This window comes from Salmo salar, chromosome ssa14 (genome assembly GCF_905237065.1).
Source record: "Salmo salar chromosome ssa14, Ssal_v3.1, whole genome shotgun sequence".
Taxonomy (NCBI): domain Eukaryota; kingdom Metazoa; phylum Chordata; class Actinopteri; order Salmoniformes; family Salmonidae; genus Salmo; species Salmo salar.
The window spans coordinates 50,490,968-50,512,582 of record NC_059455.1 but is presented as its reverse complement, the minus strand read 5'-3'; the positions used below and the strand labels follow the sequence as shown (position 1 = coordinate 50,512,582).

General features: G+C 43.1%; 1 protein-coding gene across 1 annotated transcript in view; it reads right to left on the bottom strand.

Annotated features, from left to right (window-relative positions):
• Positions 1-21,615, bottom strand: part of LOC106569717 (metallophosphoesterase 1-like) — a 98,882-nt gene that overhangs the window by 13,468 nt on the left and 63,799 nt on the right. The window contains exon 5 of the mRNA XM_045694523.1: positions 552-663. Coding sequence (XP_045550479.1) covers positions 552-663 — 112 coding nt within the window. The remainder of the gene's footprint in view (positions 1-551; positions 664-21,615) is intronic.

The window sequence follows — 21,615 nt, the reverse complement described above, 5'->3', positions numbered from 1 at the left end:
TCTCCCCCAGCGGACTGTTGGAGCAGCCTTTGGAATAAGTTCAATTTCCCTGAGGGGTACGAACAAATGATCCATTTCAGGAAAGTCGTATTTCTGGTCGTAACGAATCAGACTGATTCCAGCTTTAACTCCTTTAAATGTCTGTGTTGTAGAGGGCACTCACTGGGAACAGTTTAGGTCCCTGGACAGTGTGTGTGTGTGGTAGAAGACCCACCTGTAGTAGTGAACAGTTTAGGTCCCTGGACAGTGTGTGTGTGTGTGTGTGTGTGTGTGTGTGTGTGTGTGTGTGTAGAAGCCACCTGATGTAGTGTCGTTGGGTCTTGGAAGTGTGTGTGTGTGTGTGTGTGTGTGTGTGTGTGTGTGTGTGTGTGTGTGTGTGTGTGTGTGTGTGTGTGTGTGTGTGTGTTAGAAGACCCACCTGAAGTAGTGAACAGTTGAGGTCTCTGGACAGTGTGTGTGTGTGTGTGTGTGTGTGTGTGTGTGTGTGTGTGTGTGTGTGTGTGTGTGTGTGTGTGTGTGTGTGTGTGTGTGTGTGTGGTTAGAAGACCCACCTGAAGTAGTGAACAGTTGAGGTCTCTGGACAGTGTGTAAAGCTGTTTCTCCACTGATTGGCAGATAGGACAACCGTCACCATGCAAAGCCACGCTGTTGACCAATAGAAAGCTAGAGAAAAAAACAATGAGAAACAAAACACCCGTTCACTAGTACAGAGACAGAGAGAGACGACACCTTAGGGTTTATACAGGAGAGAGACAACACCTTAGGGTTTATACAGTAGAGAGACGACACCTTAGGGTTTATACAGTAGAGAGACAGCACCTTAGGGTTTATACAGTAGAGAGACAACACCTTAGGGTTTATACAGTAGAGAGACAAAACCTTAGGGTTTATACAGTAGAGAGACAGAGACAAAACCTTAGGGTTCATACAGTAGAGAGAAGACACCTTAGGGTTTATACAGTAGAGAGACAAAACCTTAGGGTTTATACAGTAGAGAGACGACACCTTAGGGTTTATACAGTAGAGAGACGACACCTTAGGGTTTATACAGTAGAGAGACGACACCTTAGGGTTTATACAGTAGAGAGACGACACCTTAGGGTTTATACAGTAGAGAGACGACACCTTAGGGTTTATACAGTAGAGAGACGACACCTTAGGGTTTATACAGTAGAGAGACAACACCTTAGGGTTTATACAGGAGAGAGACGACACCTTAGGGTTTATACAGTAGAGAGACGACACCTTAGGGTTTATACAGTAGAGAGACAGAGACGACACCTTAGGATTCATACAGTAGAGAGACAACACCTTAGGGTTTATACAGTAGAGAGACAGAGACAACACCTTAGGGTTTATACAGTAGAGAGACGACACCTTAGGGTTTATACAGTAGAGAGACAACACCTTAGGGTTTATACAGTAGAGAGACGACACCTTAGGGTTCATACAGTAGAGAGACGACACCTTAGGGTTTATACAGTAGAGAGACGACACCTTAGGGTTCATACAGTAGAGAGACAACACCTTAGGGTTCATACAGTAGAGAGACGACACCTTAGGATTTATACAGTAGAGAGACAACACCTTAGGGTTTATACAGTAGAGAGACGACACCTTAGGGTTCATACAGTAGAGAGACGACACCTTAGGGTTTATACAGTAGAGAAACAGAGACAACACCTTAGGGTTCATACGGTAGAGAGACGACACCTTAGGGTTTATACAGTAGAGAGACAACACCTTAGGGTTCATACAGTAGAGAGACGACACCTTAGGGTTCATACAGTAGAGAGACAGAGACAACACCTTAGGGCTCATACAGTAGAGAGACGACACCTTAGGGTTTATACAGTAGAGAGACGACACCTTAGGGTTCATACAGTAGAGAGACAACACCTTAGGGTTTATAAAGTAGAGAGACGAACCTTAGGGTTTATACAGAGAGAGACACCTTAGGGTTCATACGGTAGAGAGACGACACCTTAGGGTTTATACAGTAGAGAGACGACACCTTAGGGTTTATACAGTAGAGAGACGACACCTTAGGGTTTATACAGTAGAGAGACAACACCTTAGGGTTTATACAGTAGAGAGACAAAACCTTAGGGTTTATACAGTAGAGAGACGACACCTTAGGGTTTATACAGGAGAGAGACGACACCTTAGGGTTTATACAGTAGAGAGACAACACCTTAGGGTTTATACAGTAGAGAGACGACACCTTAGGGTTTATACAGTAGAGAGACGACACCTTAGGGTTTATACAGTAGAGAGACGACACCCTTAGGGTTTATACAGTACAGAGACGACACCTTAGGGTTTATACAGTAGAGAGACGACACCTTAGGGTTTATACAGTAGAGAGACGACACCTTAGGGTTTATACAGTAGAGAGACGACACCTTAGGGTTTATACAGTAGAGAGACGACACCTTAGGATTTATACAGTAGTGAGACGACACCTTAGGATTTATACAGTAGTGAGACGACACCTTAGGGTTTATACAGTAGAGAGACGACACCTTAGGATTTATACAGTAGAGAGACAGAGACAACACCTTAGGGTTTATACAGTAGAGAGACAACACCTTAGGGTTCATACAGTAGAGAGACGACACCTTAGGATTTATACAGTAGAGAGACAGAGACAACACCTTAGGGTTTATACAGTAGAGAGACGACACCTTAGGGTTTATACAGTAGAGAGACGACACCTTAGGATTTATACAGTAGAGAGACGGACACCCTTAGTGTTCATACAGTAGAGAGACAACACCTTAGGGTTCATACAGTAGAGAGACAACACCTTAGGGTTTATACAGTAGAGAGACAACACCTTAGGGTTTATACAGTAGAGAGACAACACCTTAGTGTTCATACAGTAGAGAGACAACACCTTAGGGTTTATACAGTAGAGAGACAGAGACAACACCTTAGGGTTTATACAGTAGAGAGACAACACCTTAGGGTTTATACAGTAGAGAGACAACACCTTAGGGTTTATACAGTAGAGAGACAGAGACAACACCTTAGTGTTCATACAGTAGAGAGACAACACCTTAGGGTTTATACAGTAGAGAGACGACACCTTAGGGTTTATACAGTAGAGAGACAACACCTTAGTGTTTATACAGTAGAGAGACAACACCTTAGTGTTTATACAGTAGAGAGACAACACCTTAGGGTTTATACAGTAGAGAGACAACACCTTAGGGTTTATACAGTAGAGAGACCGACACACCTTAGTGTTCATACAGTAGAGAGACAACACCTTAGGGTTTATACAGTAGAGAGACAACACACCTTAGGGTTTATACAGTAGAGAGACAACACCTTAGGGTTTATACAGTGGAGAGACAACACCTTAGGGTTTATACAATAGAGAGAGGACACCTTAGGGTTTATACAGTAGAGAGACAGCACCTTAGGGTTCATACAGTAGAGAGACAGCACCTTAGGGTTTATACAGTAGAGAGACGACACCCTTAGGGTTTATACAGTAGAGAGACGACACCTTAGGGTTTATACAGTAGAGAGACGACACCTTAGGGTTTATACAGTAGAGAGACAACACCTTAGGGTTTATACAGTAGAGAGACAGCACCTTAGGGTTCATACAGTAGAGAGACAACACCTTAGGGTTTATACAGTAGAGAGACGACACCTTAGGGTTTATACAGTAGAGAGACAGAGACAACACCTTAGGGTTCATACAGTAGAGAGACGACACCTTAGGGTTCATACAGTAGAGAGACAGCACCTTAGGGTTCATACAGTAGAGAGACAGAGACAACACCTTAGGGTTTATACATTAGAGAGACGACACCTTAGGGTTCATACAGTAGAGAGACGACACCTTAGGGTTCATACAGTAGAGAGACGACACCTTAGGGTTCATACAGTAGAGAGACGACACCTTAGGGTTCATACAGTAGAGAGACGACACCTTAGGGTTCATACAGTAGAGAGACGACACCTTAGGGTTCATACAGTAGAGAGACGACACCTTAGGGTTCATACAGTAGAGAGACGACACCTTAGGATTTATACAGTAGTGAGACGACACCATAGGATTTATACAGTAGTGAGACGACACCTTAGGGTTTATACAGTAGAGAGACGACACCTTAGGGTTTATACAGTAGAGAGACGACACCTTAGGGTTTATACAGTAGAGAGACGACACCTTAGGGTTTATACAGTAGAGAGACGACACCTTAGGGTTTATACAGTAGAGAGACGACACCTTAGGGTTTATACAGTAGAGAGACGACACCTTAGGGTTTATACAGTAGAGAGACAGAGACAACACCTTAGGGTTTATACAGTAGAGAGACAACACCTTAGGGTTTATACAGTAGAGAGACAGAGACAACACCTTAGGGTTTATACAGTAGAGAGACGACACCTTAGGGTTCATACAGTAGAGAGACAGCACCTTAGGGTTCATACAGTAGAGAGACAGAGACAACACCTTAGGGTTTATACAGTAGAGAGACGACACCTTAGGGTTCATACAGTAGAGAGACAGCACCTTAGGGTTCATACAGTAGAGAGACAGAGACAACACCTTAGGGTTCATTCAGTAGAGAGACAACACCTTAGGGTTCATACAGTAGAGAGACGACACCTTAGGGTTTATACAGGAGAGAGACGACTCCTTAGGGTTTATACAGGAGACAGACGACACCTTAGGGTTTATACAGTAGAGAGACGACACCTTAGTGTTCATACAGTAGAGAGACAACACCTTAGGGTTTATGCAGTAGAGAGACAACACCTTAGGGTTTATACAGTAGAGAGACAACACCTTAGGCTTTATACAGTAGAGAGACAGAGACAACACCTTAGGGTTTATACAGTAGAGAGACGACACCTTAGGATTGATACAGTAGAGAGACAACACCTTAGGCTTTATACAGTAGAGAGACAGAGACAACACCTTAGGGTTTATACAGTAGAGAGACGACACCTTAGGGTTCATACAGTAGAGAGACAGCACCTTAGGGTTCATACAGTAGAGAGACAGAGACAACACCTTAGGGTTTATACAGTAGAGAGACGACACCTTAGGGTTTATACAGTAGAGAGACAACACCTTAGGGTTTATACAGTAGAGAGACAGAGACAACACCTTAGGGTTTATACAGTAGAGAGACGACACCTTAGGGTTCATACAGTAGAGAGACAACACCTTAGGGTTCATACAGTAGAGAGACAACACCTTAGGGTTTATACAGTAGAGAGACGACACCTTAGGGTTCATACAGTAGAGAGACAACACCTTAGGGTTTATACAGTAGAGAGACAACACCTTAGGGTTCATACAGTAGAGAGACAACACCTTAGGGTTTATACAGTAGAGAGACAACACCTTAGGGTTTATACAGGAGAGAGACGACACCTTAGGGTTTATACAGTAGAGAGACGACACCTTAGGGTTTATACAGTAGAGAGCAGAGACAACACCTTAGGGTTTATACAGTAGAGAGACAACACCTTAGGGTTCATACAGTAGAGAGACAACACCTTAGGGTTCATACAGTAGAGAGACGACACCTTAGGGTTCATACAGTAGAGAGACGACACCTTAGGGTTCATACAGTAGAGAGACACACCTTAGGGTTTATACAGTAGAGAGACGACACCTTAGGGTTTATACAGTAGAGAGACGACACCTTAGGGTTTATACAGTAGAGAGACAACACCTTAGGGTTTATACAGTAGAGAGACGACACCCTTAGGGTTTATACAGTAGAGAGACAACACCTTAGGGTTCATACAGTAGAGAGACAACACCTTAGGGTTTATACAGTAGAGAGACGACACCTTAGGGTTTATACAGTAGAGACACGACACCTTAGGGTTCATACAGTAGAGAGACGACACCTTAGGGTTCATACAGTAGAGAGACAACACCTTAGGGTTCATACAGTAGAGAGACAACACCTTAGGGTTATACAGTAGAGAGACGACACCTTAGGGTTCATACAGTAGAGAGACAGCACCTTAGGGTTCATACAGTAGAGAGACAGAGACAACACCTTAGGGTTCATACAGTAGAGAGACGACACCTTAGGGTTCATACAGTAGAGAGACAGCACCTTAGGGTTCATACAGTAGAGAGACAGAGACAACACCTTAGGGTTTATACAGTAGAGAGACAACACCTTAGGGTTCATACAGTAGAGAGACAACACCTTAGGGTTCATACAGTAGAGAGACGACACCTTAGGGTTCATACAGTAGAGAGACGACACCTTAGGGTTTATACAGTAGAGAGACGACACCTTAGGGTTTATACAGTAGAGAGACGACACCTTAGGGTTTATACAGTAGAGAGACGACACCTTAGGGTTTATACAGTAGAGAGACGACACCTTAGGGTTCATACAGTAGAGAGACGACACCTTAGGGTTTATACAGTAGAGAGACAACACCTTAGGGTTTATACAGTAGAGAGACGACACCTTAGGGTTTATACAGTAGAGAGACGACACCTTAGGGTTTATACAGTAGAGAGACGACACCTTAGGGTTTATACAGTAGAGAGACGACACCTTAGGGTTTATACAGTAGAGAGACAACACCTTAGGGTTTATACAGTAGAGAGACGACACCTTAGGGTTTATACAGTAGAGAGAAAACACCTTAGGGTTCATACAGTAGAGAGACAACACCTTAGGGTTCATACAGTAGAGAGACGACACCTTAGGGTTCATACAGTAGAGAGACGACACCTTAGGGTTCATACAGTAGAGAGACGACACCTTAGGGTTTATACAGTAGAGAGACGACACCTTAGGGTTTATACAGTAGAGAGACGACACCTTAGGGTTTATACAGTAGAGAGAATACACCTTAGGGTTCATACAGTAGAGAGACAACACCTTAGGGTTTATACAGTAGAGAGAATACACCTTAGGGTTCATACAGTAGAGAGACAACACCTTAGGGTTCATACAGTAGAGAGACGACACCTTAGGGTTCATACAGTAGAGAGACAACACCTTAGGGTTTATACAGTAGAGAGACGACACCTTAGGGTTCATACAGTAGAGAGACAACACCTTAGGGTTTATACAGTAGAGAGACAACACCTTAGGGTTTATACAGTAGAGAGACAGAGACAACACCTTAGGGTTTATACAGTAGAGAGACAACACCTTAGGGTTCATACAGTAGAGAGACGACACCTTAGGGTTTATACAGTAGAGAGACGACACCTTAGGGTTTATACAGTAGAGAGACAACACCTTAGGGTTCATACAGTAGAGAGACAACACCTTAGGGTTCATACAGTAGAGAGACAACACCTTAGGGTTTATACAGTAGAGAGACGACACCTTAGGGTTTATACAGTAGAGAGACGACACCTTAGGGTTCATACAGTAGAGAGACGACACCTTAGGGTTTATACAGTAGAGAGACGACACCTTAGGGTTTATACAGGAGAGAGACAACACCTTAGGGTTTATACAGTAGAGAGACGACACCTTAGGGTTCATACAGTAGAGAGACGACACCTTAGGGTTTATACAGTAGAGAGACAACACCTTAGGGTTTATACAGTAGAGAGACGACACCTTAGGGTTTATACAGTAGAGAGACAACACCTTAGGGTTTATACAGTAGAGAGACGACACCTTAGGGTTTATACAGTAGAGAGACGACACCTTAGGGTTTATACAGTAGAGAGACGACACCTTAGGGTTTATACAGTAGAGAGACGACACCTTAGGGTTTATACAGTAGAGAGACAGAGACAACACCTTAGGGTTTATACAGTAGAGAGACGACACCTTAGGGTTCATACAGTAGAGAGACAGCACCTTAGGGTTCATACAGTAGAGAGACAGAGACAACACCTTAGGGTTTATACAGTAGAGAGACGACACCTTAGGGTTCATACAGTAGAGAGACAGCACCTTAGGGTTCATACAGTAGAGAGACAGAGACAACACCTTAGGGTTTATACAGTAGAGAGACAACACCTTAGGGTTTATACAGTAGAGAGACAACACCTTAGGGTTCATACAGTAGAGAGACAACACCTTAGGGTTCATACAGTAGAGAGACGACACCTTAGGGTTTATACAGTAGAGAGACGACACCTTAGGGTTCATACAGTAGAGAGACGACACCTTAGGGTTCATACAGTAGAGAGACGACACCTTAGGGTTTATACAGTAGAGAGACGACACCTTAGGGTTTATACAGTAGAGAGACGACACCTTAGGGTTTATACAGTAGAGAGACGACACCTTAGGGTTTATACAGTAGAGAGACGACACCTTAGGGTTTATACAGTAGAGACAGCACCTTAGGGTTTATACAGTAGAGAGACAACACCTTAGGGTTTATACAGTAGAGAGACGACACCTTAGGGTTCATACAGTAGAGAGACAACACCTTAGGGTTTATACAGTAGAGAGACCAACACCTTAGGGTTTATACAGTAGAGAGACAACACCTTAGGGTTTATACAGTAGAGAGACAACACCTTAGGGTTTATACAGTAGAGAGACAACACCTTAGGGTTTATACAGTAGAGAGACGACACCTTAGGGTTTATACAGTAGAGAGACGACACCTTAGGGTTTATACAGTAGAGAGACGACACCTTAGGGTTTATACAGTAGAGAGACAACACCTTAGGGTTTATACAGTAGAGAGACAACACCTTAGGGTTTATACAGTAGAGAGACGACACCTTAGGGTTCATACAGTAGAGAGACAACACCTTAGGGTTCATACAGTAGAGAGACAACACCTTAGGGTTCATACAGTAGAGAGACGACACCTTAGGGTTCATACAGTAGAGAGACAACACCTTAGGGTTTATACAGTAGAGAGACAACACCTTAGGGTTTATACAGTAGAGAGACAACACCTTAGGGTTTATACAGTAGAGAGACGACACCTTAGGGTTTATACAGTAGAGAGACGACACCTTAGGGTTTATACAGTAGAGAGACGACACCTTAGGGTTCATACAGTAGAGAGACGACACCTTAGGGTTTATACAGTAGAGAGACGACACCTTAGGGTTTATACAGTAGAGAGACGACACCTTAGGGTTTATACAGTAGAGAGACGACACCTTAGGGTTTATACAGTAGAGAGACGACACCTTAGGGTTTATACAGTAGAGAGACAACACCTTAGGGTTTATACAGTAGAGAGACAACACCTTAGGGTTTATACAGTAGAGAGACAACACCTTAGGGTTCATACAGTAGAGAGACGACACCTTAGGGTTTATACAGTAGAGAGACGACACCTTAGGGTTTATACAGTAGAGAGACAACACCTTAGGGTTTATACAGTAGAGAGACGACACCTTAGGGTTTCATACAGTAGAGAGACGACACCTTAGGGTTCATACAGTAGAGAGACGACACCTTAGGGTTCATACAGTAGAGAGACAACACCTTAGGGTTTATACAGTAGAGAGACAACACCTTAGGGTTTATACAGTAGAGAGACAGAGACAACACCTTAGGGTTTATACAGTAGAGAGACGACACCTTAGGGTTTATACAGTAGAGAGACAACACCTTAGGGTTTATACAGTAGAGAGACGGACACACCTTAGGGTTTATACAGTAGAGAGACAGAACACCTTAGGGTTTATACAGTAGAGAGACGACACCTTAGGGTTTATACAGTAGAGAGACAACACCTTAGGGTTTATACAGTAGAGAGACAACACCTTAGGGTTTATACAGTAGAGAGACGACACCTTAGGGTTTATACAGTAGAGAGACAACACCTTAGGGTTTATACAGTAGAGAGACAACACCTTAGGGTTTATACAGTAGAGAGACGACACCTTAGGGTTTATACAGTAGAGAGACAACACCTTAGGGTTTATACAGTAGAGAGACAGAGACAACACCTTAGGGTTTATACAGTAGAGAGACGACACCTTAGGGTTCATACAGTAGAGAGACAGCACCTTAGGGTTCATACAGTAGAGAGACAGAGACAACACCTTAGGGTTTATACAGTAGAGAGACGACACCTTAGGGTTCATACAGTAGAGAGACAGCACCTTAGGGTTCATACAGTAGAGAGACAGAGACAACACCTTAGGGTTTATACAGTAGAGAGACGACACCTTAGGGTTCATACAGTAGAGAGACGACACCTTAGGGTTTATACAGTAGAGAGACGACACCTTAGGGTTCATACAGTAGAGAGACGACACCTTAGGGTTCATACAGTAGAGAGACGACACCTTAGGGTTTATACAGTAGAGAGACGACACCTTAGGGTTTATACAGTAGAGAGACGACACCTTAGGGTTTATACAGTAGAGAGACGACACCTTAGGGTTTATACAGTAGAGAGACGACACCTTAGGGTTTATACAGTAGAGAGACGACACCTTAGGGTTTATACAGTAGAGAGACGACACCTTAGGGTTTATACAGTAGAGAGACGACACCTTAGGGTTCATACAGTAGAGAGACGACACCTTAGGGTTTATACAGTAGAGAGACGACACCTTAGGGTTTATACAGTAGAGAGACGACACCTTAGGGTTTATACAGTAGAGAGACGACACCTTAGGGTTTATACAGTAGAGAGACGACACCTTAGGGTTTATACAGTAGAGAGACGACACCTTAGGATTTATACAGTAGTGAGACGACACCTTAGGGTTTATACAGTAGTGAGACAGAGACAACACCTTAGGGTTTATACAGTAGAGAGACGACACCTTAGGATTTATACAGTAGAGAGACAGAGACAACACCTTAGGGTTTATACAGTAGAGAGACAACACCTTAGTGTTCATACAGTAGAGAGACAACACCTTAGGGTTTATACAGTAGAGAGACAACACCTTAGGGTTTATACAGTAGAGAGACAACACCTTAGGGTTTATACAGTAGAGAGACAGCACCTTAGGGTTCATACAGTAGAGAGACGACACCTTAGGGTTTATACAGTAGAGAGACAACACCTTAGGGTTTATACAGTAGAGAGACGACACCTTAGGGTTTATACAGTAGAGAGACAACACCTTAGGGTTTATACAGTAGAGAGACAACACCTTAGGGTTTATACAGTAGAGAGACAACACCTTAGGGTTTATACAGTAGAGAGACAACACCTTAGGCTTTATACAGTAGAGAGACAGAGACAACACCTTAGGGTTTATACAGTAGAGAGACGACACCTTAGGGGTCATACAGTAGAGAGACAGCACCTTAGGGTTCATACAGTAGAGAGACGACACCTTAGGGTTTATACAGTAGAGAGACGACACCTTAGGGTTTATACAGTAGAGAGACAACACCTTAGGGTTTATACAGTAGAGAGACAACACCTTAGGGTTTATACAGTAGAGAGACAACACCTTAGGGTTTATACAGTAGAGAGACGACACCTTAGGGTTTATACAGTAGAGAGACGACACCTTAGGGTTTATACAGTAGAGAGACGACACCTTAGGGTTTATACAGTAGAGAGACGACACCTTAGGGTTCATACAGTAGAGAGACGACACCTTAGGGTTTATACAGTAGAGAGACGACACCTTAGGGTTTATACAGTAGAGAGACGACACCTTAGGGTTTATACAGTAGAGAGACGACACCTTAGGATTTATACAGTAGTGAGACGACACCTTAGGGTTTATACAGTAGTGAGACGACACCTTAGGGTTTATACAGTAGAGAGACGACACCTTAGGATTTATACAGTAGAGAGACAGAGACAACACCTTAGGGTTTATACAGTAGAGAGACAACACCTTAGGGTTTATACAGTAGAGAGACAACACCTTAGGGTTTATACAGTAGAGAGACAGAGACAACACCTTAGGGTTTATACAGTAGAGAGACAACACCTTAGGGTTTATACAGTAGAGAGACAACACCTTAGGGTTTATACAGTAGAGAGACAGAGACAACACCTTAGGGTTTATACAGTAGAGAGACAACACCTTAGGGTTCATACAGTAGAGAGACAACACCTTAGGGTTTATACAGTAGAGAGACGACACCTTAGGGTTTATACAGTAGAGAGACAACACCTTAGGGTTTATACAGTAGAGAGACGACACCTTAGGGTTCATACAGTAGAGAGACGACACCTTAGGGTTCATACAGTAGAGAGACAGCACCTTAGGGTTCATACAGTAGAGAGACAGAGACAACACCTTAGGGTTTATACAGTAGAGAGACAACACCTTAGGGTTTATACAGTAGAGAGACGACACCTTAGGGTTCATACAGTAGAGAGACAACACCTTAGGGTTTATACAGTAGAGAGACAACACCTTAGGGTTTATACAGTAGAGAGACAACACCTTAGGGTTTATACAGTAGAGAGACGACACCTTAGGGTTTATACAGTAGAGAGACGACACCTTAGGGTTTATACAGTAGAGAGACGACACCTTAGGGTTTATACAGTAGAGAGACGACACCTTAGGGTTTATACAGTAGAGAGACGACACCTTAGGGTTTATACAGTAGAGAGACGACACCTTAGGGTTTATACAGTAGAGAGACGACACCTTAGGGTTTATACAGTAGAGAGACGACACCTTAGGGTTTATACAGTAGAGAGACGACACCTTAGGGTTTATACAGTAGAGAGACAACACCTTAGGGTTTATACAGTAGAGAGACGACACCTTAGGGTTTATACAGTAGAGAGACGACACCTTAGGGTTTATACAGTAGAGAGACAACACCTTAGGGTTTATACAGTAGAGAGACGACACCTTAGGGTTTATACAGTAGAGAGACGACACCTTAGGGTTTATACAGTAGAGAGACGACACCTTAGGATTTATACAGTAGTGAGACGACACCTTAGGGTTTATACAGTAGTGAGACGACACCTTAGGGTTTATACAGTAGAGAGACGACACCTTAGGATTTATACAGTAGAGAGACAGAGACAACACCTTAGGGTTTATACAGTAGAGAGACAACACCTTAGTGTTCATACAGTAGAGAGACAACACCTTAGGGTTTATACAGTAGAGAGACAACACCTTAGGGTTTATACAGTAGAGAGACAGCACCTTAGGGTTCATACAGTAGAGAGACAGCACCTTAGGGTTCATACAGTAGAGAGACGACACCATAGGGTTTATACAGTAGAGAGACAACACCTTAGGGTTTATACAGTAGAGAGACGACACCTTAGGGTTTATACAGTAGAGAGACGACACCTTAGGGTTTATACAGTAGAGAGACGACACCTTAGGGTTCATACAGTAGAGAGACAACACCTTAGGGTTTATACAGTAGAGAGACAACACCTTAGGCTTTATACAGTAGAGAGACAGAGACAACACCTTAGGGTTTATACAGTAGAGAGACGACACCTTAGGGTTCATACAGTAGAGAGACAACACCTTAGGGTTCATACAGTAGAGAGACGACACCTTAGGGTTTATACAGTAGAGAGACGACACCTTAGGGTTTATACAGTAGAGAGACAACACCTTAGGGTTTATACAGTAGAGAGACGACACCTTAGGGTTTATACAGTAGAGAGACGACACCTTAGGGTTTATACAGTAGAGAGACGACACCTTAGGGTTTATACAGTAGAGAGACGACACCTTAGGGTTTATACAGTAGAGAGACGACACCTTAGGGTTTATACAGTAGAGAGACGACACCTTAGGGTTTATACAGTAGAGAGACGACACCTTAGGGTTTATACAGTAGAGAGACGACACCTTAGGGTTTATACAGTAGAGAGACGACACCTTAGGGTTTATACAGTAGAGAGACGACACCTTAGGGTTTATACAGTAGAGAGACGACACCTTAGGGTTTATACAGTAGTGAGACGACACCTTAGGGTTTATACAGTAGTGAGACGACACCTTAGGGTTTATACAGTAGAGAGACGACACCTTAGGATTTATACAGTAGAGAGACAGAGACAACACCTTAGGGTTTATACAGTAGAGAGACAACACCTTAGTGTTCATACAGTAGAGAGACAACACCTTAGGGTTTATACAGTAGAGAGACAGAGACAACACCTTAGGGTTTATACAGTAGAGAGACAACACCTTAGGGTTTATACAGTAGAGAGACAACACCTTAGGGTTTATACAGTAGAGAGACAACACCTTAGGGTTCATACAGTAGAGAGACAACACCTTAGGGTTTATACAGTAGAGAGACAACACCTTAGGGTTTATACAGTAGAGAGACAACACCTTAGGGTTTATACAGTAGAGAGACAGACACCTTAGGGTTTATACAGTAGAGAGACGACACCTTAGGGTTCATACAGTAGAGAGACGACACCTTAGGGTTTCATACAGTAGAGAGACGACACCTTAGGGTTTATACAGTAGAGAGACGACACCTTAGGGTTTATACAGTAGAGAGACGACACCTTAGGGTTTATACAGTAGAGAGACGACACCTTAGGGTTTATACAGTAGAGAGACGACACCTTAGGGTTTATACAGTAGAGAGACGACACCTTAGGGTTCATACAGTAGAGAGACAGCACCTTAGGGTTCATACAGTAGAGAGACAGAGACAACACCTTAGGGTTTATACAGTAGAGAGACGACACCTTAGGGTTCATACAGTAGAGAGACAACACCTTAGGGTTCATACAGTAGAGAGACAGAGACAACACCTTAGGGTTTATACAGTAGAGAGACGACACCTTAGGGTTCATACAGTAGAGAGACGACACCTTAGGGTTCATACAGTAGAGAGACGACACCTTAGGGTTCATACAGTAGAGAGACGACACCTTAGGGTTCATACAGTAGAGAGACGACACCTTAGGGTTCATACAGTAGAGAGACGACACCTTAGGGTTTATACAGTAGAGAGACGACACCTTAGGGTTTATACAGTAGAGAGACGACACCTTAGGGTTTATACAGTAGAGAGACGACACCTTAGGGTTTATACAGTAGAGAGACAACACCTTAGGGTTTATACAGTAGAGAGACAACAACACCTTAGGGTTTATACAGTAGAGAGACAACACCTTAGGGTTTATACAGTAGAGAGACAGAGACAACACCTTAGGGTTTATACAGTAGAGAGACGACACCTTAGGGTTTATACAGTAGAGAGACAGCACCTTAGGGTTTATACAGTAGAGAGACGAGACAACACCTTAGGGTTTATACAGTAGAGAGACGACACCTTAGGGTTTATACAGTAGAGAGACGACACCTTAGGGTTTATACAGTAGAGAGACGACACCTTAGGGTTTATACAGTAGAGAGACAACACCTTAGGGTTCATACAGTAGAGAGACGACACCTTAGGGTTTATACAGTAGAGAGACAACACCTTAGGGTTTATACAGTAGAGAGACAACACCTTAGGGTTTATACAGTAGAGAGACAGAGACAACACCTTAGGGTTTATACAGTAGAGAGACGACACCTTAGGGTTCATACAGTAGAGAGACAACACCTTAGGGTTCATACAGTAGAGAGACAGAGACAACACCTTAGGGTTTATACAGTAGAGAGACGACACCTTAGGGTTCATACAGTAGAGAGACAACACCTTAGGGTTCATACAGTAGAGAGACACACCTTAGGGTTCATACAGTAGAGAGACGACACCTTAGGGTTCATACAGTAGAGAGACGACACCTTAGGGTTTATACAGTAGAGAGACGACACCTTAGGGTTTATACAGTAGAGAGACAGAGACAACACCTTAGGGTTTATACAGTAGAGAGACGACACCTTAGGGTTTATACAGTAGAGAGACGACACCTTAGGGTTTATACAGTAGAGAGACGACACCTTAGGGTTTATACAGTAGAGAGACAACACCTTAGGGTTTATACAGTAGAGAGACAACACCTTAGGGTTTATACAGTAGAGAGACGACACCTTAGGGTTCATACAGTAGAGAGACGACACCTTAGGGTTTCATACAGTAGAGAGACGACACCTTAGGGTTTATACAGTAGAGAGACAACACCTTAGGGTTTATACAGTAGAGAGACAGAGACAACACCTTAGGGTTTATACAGTAGAGAGACGACACCTTAGGGTTCATACAGTAGAGAGACAGCACCTTAGGGTTCATACAGTAGAGAGACAGAGACAACACCTTAGGGTTTATACAGTAGAGAGACAACACCTTAGGGTTCATACAGTAGAGAGACAACACCTTAGGGTTCATACAGTAGAGAGACAGACACCTTAGGGTTTACAGTAGAGAGACAACACCTTAGGGTTTATACAGTAGAGAGACAACACCTTAAGGTTTATGCAGTAGAGAGACGACACCTTAGGGTTTATACAGTAGAGAGACGACACCTTAGGGTTCATACAGTAGAGAGACAACACCTTAGGGTTTATACAGTAGAGAGACAACACCTTAGGGTTTATACAGTAGAGAGACAACACCTTAGGGTTTATACAGTAGAGAGACGACACCTTAGGGTTCATACAGTAGAGAGACACACCTTAGGGTTCATACAGTAGAGAGACGACACCTTAGGGTTTATACAGTAGAGAGACAACACCTTAGGGTTTATACAGTAGAGAGACGACACCTTAGGGTTTATACAGTAGAGAGACAACACCTTAGGGTTTATACAGTAGAGAGACAGAGACAACACCTTAGGGTTTATACAGTAGAGAGACGACACCTTAGGGTTCATACAGTAGAGAGACAACACCTTAGGGTTCATACAGTAGAGAGACAACACCTTAGGGTTTATACAGTAGAGAGACGACACCTTAGGGTTATACAGTAGAGAGACGACACCTTAGGGTTCATACAGTAGAGAGACGACACCTTAGGGTTCATACAGTAGAGAGACGACACCTTAGGGTTTCATACAGTAGAGAGACGACACCTTAGGGTTTATACAGTAGAGAGACGACACCTTAGGGTTTATACAGTAGAGAGACGACACCTTAGGGTTTATACAGTAGAGAGACGACACCTTAGGGTTCATACAGTAGAGAGACGACACCTTAGGGTTTATACAGTAGAGAGACGACACCTTAGGGTTTATACAGTAGAGAGACGACACCTTAGGGTTTATACAGTAGAGAGACGACACCTTAGGGTTTATACAGTAGAGAGACGACACCTTAGGGTTTATACAGTAGAGAGACGACACCTTAGGGTTTATACAGTAGAGAGACGACACCTTAGGGTTTATACAGTAGAGAGACAGAGACAACACCTTAGGGTTTATACAGTAGAGAGACGACACCTTAGGGTTTATACAGTAGAGAGACAACACCTTAGGGTTTATACAGTAGAGAGACAACACCTTAGGGTTTATACAGTAGAGAGACAGACACCTTAGGGTTTATACAGTAGAGAGACGACACCTTAGGGTTTATACAGTAGAGAGACGACACCTTAGGGTTTATACAGTAGAGAGACGACACCTTAGGGTTTATACAGTAGAGAGACGACACCTTAGGGTTCATACAGTAGAGAGACGACACCTTAGGGTTCATACAGTAGAGAGACAACACCTTAGGGTTTATACAGTAGAGAGACGACACCTTAGGGTTTATACAGTAGAGACGAGACAACACCTTAGGGTTTATACAGTAGAGAGACGACACCTTAGGGTTCATACAGTAGAGAGACAACACCTTAGGGTTCATACAGTAGAGAGACGACACCTTAGGGTTTATACAGTAGAGAGACGACACCTTAGGGTTTATACAGTAGAGAGACAACACCTTAGGGTTTATACAGTAGAGAGACGACACCTTAGGGTTTATACAGTAGAGAGACAACACCTTAGGGTTTATACAGTAGAGAGACGACACCTTAGGGTTTATACAGTAGAGAGACGACACCTTAGGGTTTATACAGTAGAGAGACGACACCTTAGGGTTTATACAGTAGAGAGACGACACCTTAGGGTTTATACAGTAGAGAGACGACACCTTAGGGTTTATACAGTAGAGAGACGACAACACCTTAGGGTTTATACAGTAGAGAGACGACACCTTAGGGTTTATACAGTAGAGAGACGACACCTTAGGGTTTATACAGTAGAGAGACGACACCTTAGGATTTATACAGTAGTGAGACGACACCTTAGGGTTTATACAGTAGAGAGACGACACCTTAGGATTTATACAGTAGAGAGACAGAGACAACACCTTAGGGTTTATACAGTAGAGAGACGACACCTTAGTGTTCATACAGTAGAGAGACAACACCTTAGGGTTTATGCAGTAGAGAGACAGAGACAACACCTTAGGGTTTATACAGTAGAGAGACGACACCTTAGGGTTCATACAGTAGAGAGACAACACCTTAGGGTTTATACAGTAGAGAGACAGAGACAACACCTTAGGGTTTATACAGTAGAGAGACAACACCTTAGGGTTTATACAGTAGAGAGACAACACCTTAGGGTTTATACAGTAGAGAGACGAGACAACACCTTAGGGTTTATACAGTAGAGAGACAACACCTTAGGGTTCATACAGTAGAGAGACAACACCTTAGGGTTTATACAGTAGAGAGACAACACCTTAAGGTTTATGCAGTAGAGAGACAACACCTTAGGGTTTATACAGTAGAGAGACAACACCTTAGGGTTTATACAGTAGAGAGACGACACCTTAGGGTTTATACAGTAGAGAGACGACACCTTAGGGTTTATACAGTAGAGAGACGACACCTTAGGGTTCATACAGTAGAGAGACGACACCTTAGGGTTTATACAGTAGAGAGACGACACCTTAGGGTTCATACAGTAGAGAGACGACACCTTAGGGTTCATACAGTAGAGAGACGACACCTTAGGGTTTATACAGTAGAGAGACAACACCTTAGGGTTTATACAGTAGAGAGACAGAGACAACACCTTAGGGTTTATACAGTAGAGAGACGACACCTTAGGGTTCATACAGTAGAGAGACAGCACCTTAGGGTTCATACAGTAGAGAGACAGACACAACACCTTAGGGTTTATACAGTAGAGAGACGACACCTTAGGGTTCATACAGTAGAGAGACAGCACCTTAGGGTTCATACAGTAGAGAGACGGACACCCTTAGGGTTTATACAGTAGAGAGACGACACCTTAGGGTTCATACAGTAGAGAGACGACACCTTAGGGTTCATACAGTAGAGAGACGACACCTTAGGGTTCATACAGTAGAGAGACAACACCTTAGGGTTCATACAGTAGAGAGACGACACCTTAGGGTTCATACAGTAGAGAGACGACACCTTAGGGTTCATACAGTAGAGAGACGACACCTTAGGGTTTATACAGTAGAGAGACGACACCTTAGGATTTATACAGTAGAGAGACGACACCTTAGGGTTTATACAGTAGAGAGACGACACCTTAGGGTTTATACAGTAGAGAGACGACACCTTAGGGTTTATACAGTAGAGAGACGACACCTTAGGGTTTATACAGTAGAGAGACAACACCTTAGGGTTTATACAGTAGAGAGACAAGACAACACCTTAGGGTTTATACAGTAGAGAGACGACACCTTAGGGTTTATACAGTAGAGAGACAACACCTTAGGGTTCATACAGTAGAGAGACAAGACAACACCTTAGGGTTTATACAGTAGAGAGACAACACCTTAGGGTTTATACAGTAGAGAGACGACACCTTAGGGTTTATACAGTAGAGAGACGACACCTTAGGGTTTATACAGTAGAGAGACGACACCTTAGGGTTCATACAGTAGAGAGACGACACCTTAGGGTTTATACAGTAGAGAGACAACACCTTAGGGTTTATACAGTAGAGAGACAACACCTTAGGGTTTATACAGTAGAGAGACAACACCTTAGGGTTTATACAGTAGAGAGACAACACCTTAGGGTTTATACAGTAGAGAGACGACACCTTAGGGTTTCATACAGTAGAGAGACAACACCTTAGGGTTTATACAGTAGAGAGACAACACCTTAGGGTTTATACAGTAGAGAGACAGAGACAACACCTTAGGGTTTATACAGTAGAGAGACGACACCTTAGGGTTCATACAGTAGAGAGACAGCACCTTAGGGTTTATACAGTAGAGAGACAGAGACACCCTTAGGGTTTATACAGTAGAGAGACAACACCTTAGGGTTTATACAGTAGAGAGACGACACCTTAGGGTTCATACAGTAGAGAGACGACACCTTAGGGTTTATACAGTAGAGAGACAACACCTTAGGGTTTATACAGTAGAGAGACGACACCTTAGGGTTTATACAGTAGAGAGACGACACCTTAGGGTTTATACAGTAGAGAGACGACACCTTAGGGTTTATACAGTAGAGAGACGACACCTTAGGGTTTATACAGTAGAGAGACGACACCTTAGGGTTTATACAGTAGAGAGACGACACCTTAGGGTTTATACAGTAGAGAGACAACACCTTAGGGTTTATACAGTAGAGAGACAACACCTTAGGCTTTATACAGTAGAGAGACAGAGACAACACCTTAGGGTTTATACAGTAGAGAGACGACACCTTAGTGTTCATACAGTAGAGAGACAACACCTTAGGGTTTATACAGTAGAGAGACAGAGACAACACCTTAGGGTTTATACAGTAGAGAGACGACACCTTAGGGTTCATACAGTAGAGAGACAACACCTTAGGGTTTATACAGTAGAGAGACAGAGACAACACCTTAGGGTTTATACAGTAGAGAGACAACACCTTAGGGTTCATACAGTAGAGAGACAACACCTTAGGGTTTATACAGTAGAGAGACAGAACACCTTAGGGTTTATACAGTAGAGAGACAACACCTTAGGGTTTATACAGTAGAGAGACAACACCTTAGGGTTTATACAGTAGAGAGACAACACCTTAGGGTTTATACAGTAGAGAGACAACACCTTAGGGTTCATACAGTAGAGAGACAACACCTTAGGGTTTATACAGTAGAGAGACAACACCTTAGGGTTCATACAGTAGAGAGACGACACCTTAGGGTTTATACAGTAGAGAGACGACACCTTAGGGTTTATACAGTAGAGAGACGACACCTTAGGGTTTATACAGTAGAGAGACGACACCTTAGGGTTCATACAGTAGAGAGACGACACCTTAGGGTTCATACAGTAGAGAGACAACACCTTAGGGTTTATACAGTAGAGAGACAACACCTTAGGCTTTATACAGTAGAGAGACAGAGACAACACCTTAGGGTTTATACAGTAGAGAGACGACACCTTAGGGTTCATACAGTAGAGAGACAGCACCTTAGGGTTCATACAGTAGAGAGACAGAGACAACACCTTAGGGTTTATACAGTAGAGAGACGACACCTTAGGGTTCATACAGTAGAGAGACGACACCTTAGGGTTCATACAGTAGAGAGACAGACAACACCTTAGGGTTTATACAGTAGAGAGACGACACCTTAGGGTTCATACAGTAGAGAGACGACACCTTAGGGTTCATACAGTAGAGAGACGACACCTTAGGGTTTATACAGTAGAGAGACGACACCTTAGGGTTTATACAGTAGAGAGACGACACCTTAGGGTTTATACAGTAGAGAGACGACACCTTAGGGTTTATACAGTAGAGAGACGACACCTTAGGGTTTATACAGTAGAGAGACGACACCTTAGGGTTTATACAGTAGAGAGACGACACCTTA